Source organism: Bison bison, unplaced genomic scaffold (assembly GCF_000754665.1).
Source record: "Bison bison bison isolate TAMUID 2011002044 unplaced genomic scaffold, Bison_UMD1.0 scf7180017855301, whole genome shotgun sequence".
NCBI lineage: Eukaryota > Metazoa > Chordata > Mammalia > Artiodactyla > Bovidae > Bison > Bison bison.
The window spans coordinates 9904-13675 of NW_011485874.1; the positions used below are offsets into that span (position 1 = coordinate 9904).

The 3772-nt window shown below is 48.2% G+C and overlaps 1 protein-coding gene across 1 annotated transcript; it reads right to left on the reverse strand.

Annotated features, from left to right (window-relative positions):
• Window positions 1–809: 809 nt before the first annotated feature.
• LOC105002064 (melanoma-associated antigen B2-like) lies at window positions 810–2045 on the reverse strand. The gene is made up of 2 exons (XM_010858523.1): window positions 997–2045; window positions 810–900 (listed from the first exon to the last, which is right to left on the reverse strand). The coding sequence occupies exons 1-2, from the start codon at window positions 2043–2045 to the stop codon at window positions 810–812; spliced, it is 1140 nt and encodes a 379-aa protein (XP_010856825.1).
• Between the last annotated feature and the right edge of the window lie 1727 nt (window positions 2046–3772).

Sequence of the window (3772 nt, forward strand, 5' to 3'; positions counted from 1 at the left end):
CAGATGTCAGAAACTATGCAGTGTTCCAAGTGAGGAAAAAACAAAAGACCCAACCTCCCCAATCAGCCAAAATTCCACTTAGCAATGAAACCAAAATAATATGTTCTCTCCAACCCCTCTTTACCCTGCTTCTTTCTTGTTCTTCCTGAAGTAGAGAGTATCTCAGCCTCTTCCATAGAATGACAGCATCTCTGAGAAACTATAATGAGTGGACAGAGGCTAGGACTTTTTTTGACTAAACATCACCAGTAGAAGCATGAAGACTTCTTAAGAGCAGATTGTCAACGTTTGTGTAAAAGAAGAGCCACGAATAAATCATTTGCTATAATTTATATTCTCATTCTTGAAAACCATAAACCATAAGCAGAGGCAAGTATGTGTCTTTTACATTTACAAAAAGGGAGACTAAACATAGAGTAAAGCCATCCAAAAACTGAAGAAATTTCAGCTATCTCCCTGACAATGTATCAATGTTCTGAGCCTCTATTAGCGTGGCGTCTTTCACATCTCTAAGGACAGTCTCATCCTAAAGTGATGTTATTCTCATCCTGGATCACAAAAGTGATGTGAGGATTTACAATATTTATTTGAGAACACAAAATTCTTACTCCTAAATTTGACAAACAGCAAAGTGTGTGTGACCCATGTTATTCATATACTTATATCATGAATCTAAATGACTTTTCTGTTGAAAAATTTTAATAACTGAAAATTGGGGGAAATAAAGTCAACAAGTTATTGATGCATATCAGGAACACAGGTTGACCGGCTTGTCCAGCCACAAAGTGAACAACAGGCTTCAGATCACACTAGGGGCGAGATGAGTGCCTGGATGCGGCCCTGGGGCTTGCAGTGGCTGAAGCAGAAGGGCCAGCGCTGGCTGAGGCAGCAGTGCCAGGCCTGATTGAGGCAGAAGTGCCAGCAGAGGTTGAGGCAGCAGTGCCAGGCCTGGCCAAAGCAGAAGGGCCAGCAGTGGCTGAGGCAGCAGTGCCAGGCCTGATTGAGGCAGAAGTGCCAGCCCTGGCTGCACCTCTGGCTCCGGTGCTCTCTACTTCCTCTCTCCAAGCCTCTTCATATTGCGGCTGCAAGGCAGGATGGACTGAATCCTTGACCTTGGCCAAAAACTGCAGGACTTTCGTCTTGCTGGTTTCTGTGAGCGCTTTAGGACCACACAGGAACTGATAGCGAGGGGGATCACTGCCAGGCACCTGGCGGTACTCCAGGTACTCTTCCCGCACCAGATCTTCTGTGATGAGCTTCCTGGGCTCTCCAAAGATGAAGTGACTTCTTCCATCATAGATGCCCAGCATATTCAGGAACTTCCAGATCTTCTCCTCAGGGGCGTGGTTGCCATTCAGGTAGATGACACCCAGCAGAGGCATCAGAAGACCATTCTTTGGCAGCCCCCAGTCACCTCTCATAGACTCACTGGCGCTGAGATCTAGGTGGCTCACCAGGGTATAGCAGTGACTGTTGGGTCTGACTTCCTTCAGCACCAGGCCAAACACCAGCTCCATGCGCTTGGAGGCCCTGCTAAGGATCTCAGGGAATTGTTCCTTGTACCTTCTATTGATTTTCTGCAGCATTTTGGACCTCTTAATGAATTCCCTCATCTTATACTTAAACAGCACGTACTGCACCAATAGCTCTGCCTTCATGGTCAGAAGATCTCTGTGAGAGCTCGCAGCAGCAGCTGAGGCCTGGGAGGAATTTTCACCTTCCTGAACTTGGCCCTCAGCACCTACACCAGATCTTGAGCGTGCTGCGCCAGGCACTGCAGATCTTGAGCATGCTATGCCACTGACACCAGATCTTTTGCGTATAGCACCTGCAGCAGCACTGGTGGTGCCTTGGGCTCCCTGAGGCTCCGTGGAGGTGCCAGCAGCAGACGAGCTTGAGGGAGCGCTCTCTGAATCAGGAGGGGAGGAGGAGGTGGTCTCTTCTCCCCCAGATGTGGTAGCCTGATCATGAACACCCTGGGTCTCAGCTCGGGCCTGGCGACGTTTCTCACGAGCACAGTGCTTACTCTTCTGCCCACGAGGCATGATGGCTGTGGCCAGGAACCGCAGGCAGGAGTCTGGGCCAAGACACAGGAGATTCAGGCACCTGGAGGATGGAGAATGAGGTGACATGAGCACCTTAAAACATGGAGACTCCACCTTGGCTTAATCAAAGGCCGCCTCTGCAGGTGTCCTTGAGGACACTGCTCTAGGAACCCACAAGGCTCCTGTTTTCCTGCACAGCCTGTTCCCACAGAATCCCACAGAGGAAGAACAGAGGCCTTACTTTTCCTCTGCATCCTCTCAGCCCTCCTCTTGATTTACTCAGGTGACAGCAGGTACCAGCAGTGGGGTTTTCTAAGTTCTACTTCAGTATTATCATGTCAAGTCCTGGCGGAGCCTTGGCACCCTTCCCTCTGCTACTCTGATGTAGACACTTTAGACCTCCCCATGATCCAGAGTTAAGTGAAGGGATGCCTCATACCACCTCCCTGCCAGGAGACAGATAACCAGTAATGAGAGCTCACTAGGGTCTTTTCTATCCTGAGTTCACTGGGATCATCATTCAAGGTCCTTACCTTGGCTCCTTAAAACGTTGGGCACCATTATCCATTTGTGGACTGGTGTCTGCACCTTCAGACTAGACATTTCCCCTCCCGTAGACTTCGTATAGAACAGTATAGAAGGGGCTCAGCCTCACAGCCCTTCCCTGAGATTTCCTGGGCTGAAATCCGAGGGTTGGGATGGATGCACTGAGTCCTCACTCAGGTTCATCAATTGAGCTCCCAGTAGAGAAGCTCGGAGAAGGCAATGGCACCCCACTCCAGTACTCTTTCCTGGAAAATCCCATGGATGGAGGAGCCTGGTAGGCTGCAGTCCATGGGGTCGCTAATAGTCGGAAACGACTGAGCAACTTCACTTTCACTTTTCACTTTCATGCATTGGAGAAGGAAGTGGCAATCCACTCCAGTGTTCTTGATTGGAGGATCCCAGGGGCGGGAGAGCCTGGGGGCTGACCTCTATGGGGTCACACAGAGCCGGACAGGAATGAAGAGACTTAGTAGTAGCAGTAGAGAAGCTCAACTTTTTCCTGAAGTGATGACTGCTTGATAGTAAAAGCCAATCACTCTGTGTCCCAAAAGCAGGAAGTGAAGATGACCATATCTTACCAAACACGGTCTCCTGAGAACAAAATCTGGTGCAGGCAGGTTGATGTCCCTGTGAACCCTCACAAGATCCCAATTCAAGGTCTAAAATATTTTTTTGGCTTCTGTTTTCTCCTATACGTCTTTTTGAAAATAATTTTTTTACAATATTAATTCATAATAGTGTACCAGTTTCTGCCACACATCAATAGGAATCAGCCATAGGTATATCTTATGTCTCCTCCATCTTGAAACTCCCTCCCATGTCACACCCCTCTTAAGATATCAGAGTGCTGGCTTTGAGCTCCCTGGTCATAAAACTACTTTCTACTGGTTATCTATATTCCATACGGTAATGTGCATGTTTTCAATGTTACTCTCTCAATCTGCCCCTCCCTCTCCTTCCCCCACTGGGTCCACCAGTCTGTTCTCTATGTCGGCATCTCCAGGCTGCCCTGCAAATAGGTTCATCAGTACCATCTTTCTGGATTCCATACATATGCATTAATATATGGTATTGGCTTTCTTCCCTATGACCTAATTCACTCTGCTTACAAAAACTAGATATAAAACTACCACACGAGGCAACAACCCACTAGTGGGCGTATACCCTGAGGAAATGGGGAT

Bases quoted from the DNA above. Each gene is read 5' to 3' on its own strand.
- LOC105002064 (XM_010858523.1), bottom strand. From the start codon at position 2,045: ATGCCTCGTGGGCAGAAGAGTAAGCACTGTGCTCGTGAGAAACGTCGC. The intron at 901-996 runs GCCTGGCACTGC...TGCCTCAATCAG, and splicing joins GGCACTTCTGCCTCAATCAG to GCCTGGCACTGCTGCCTCAG.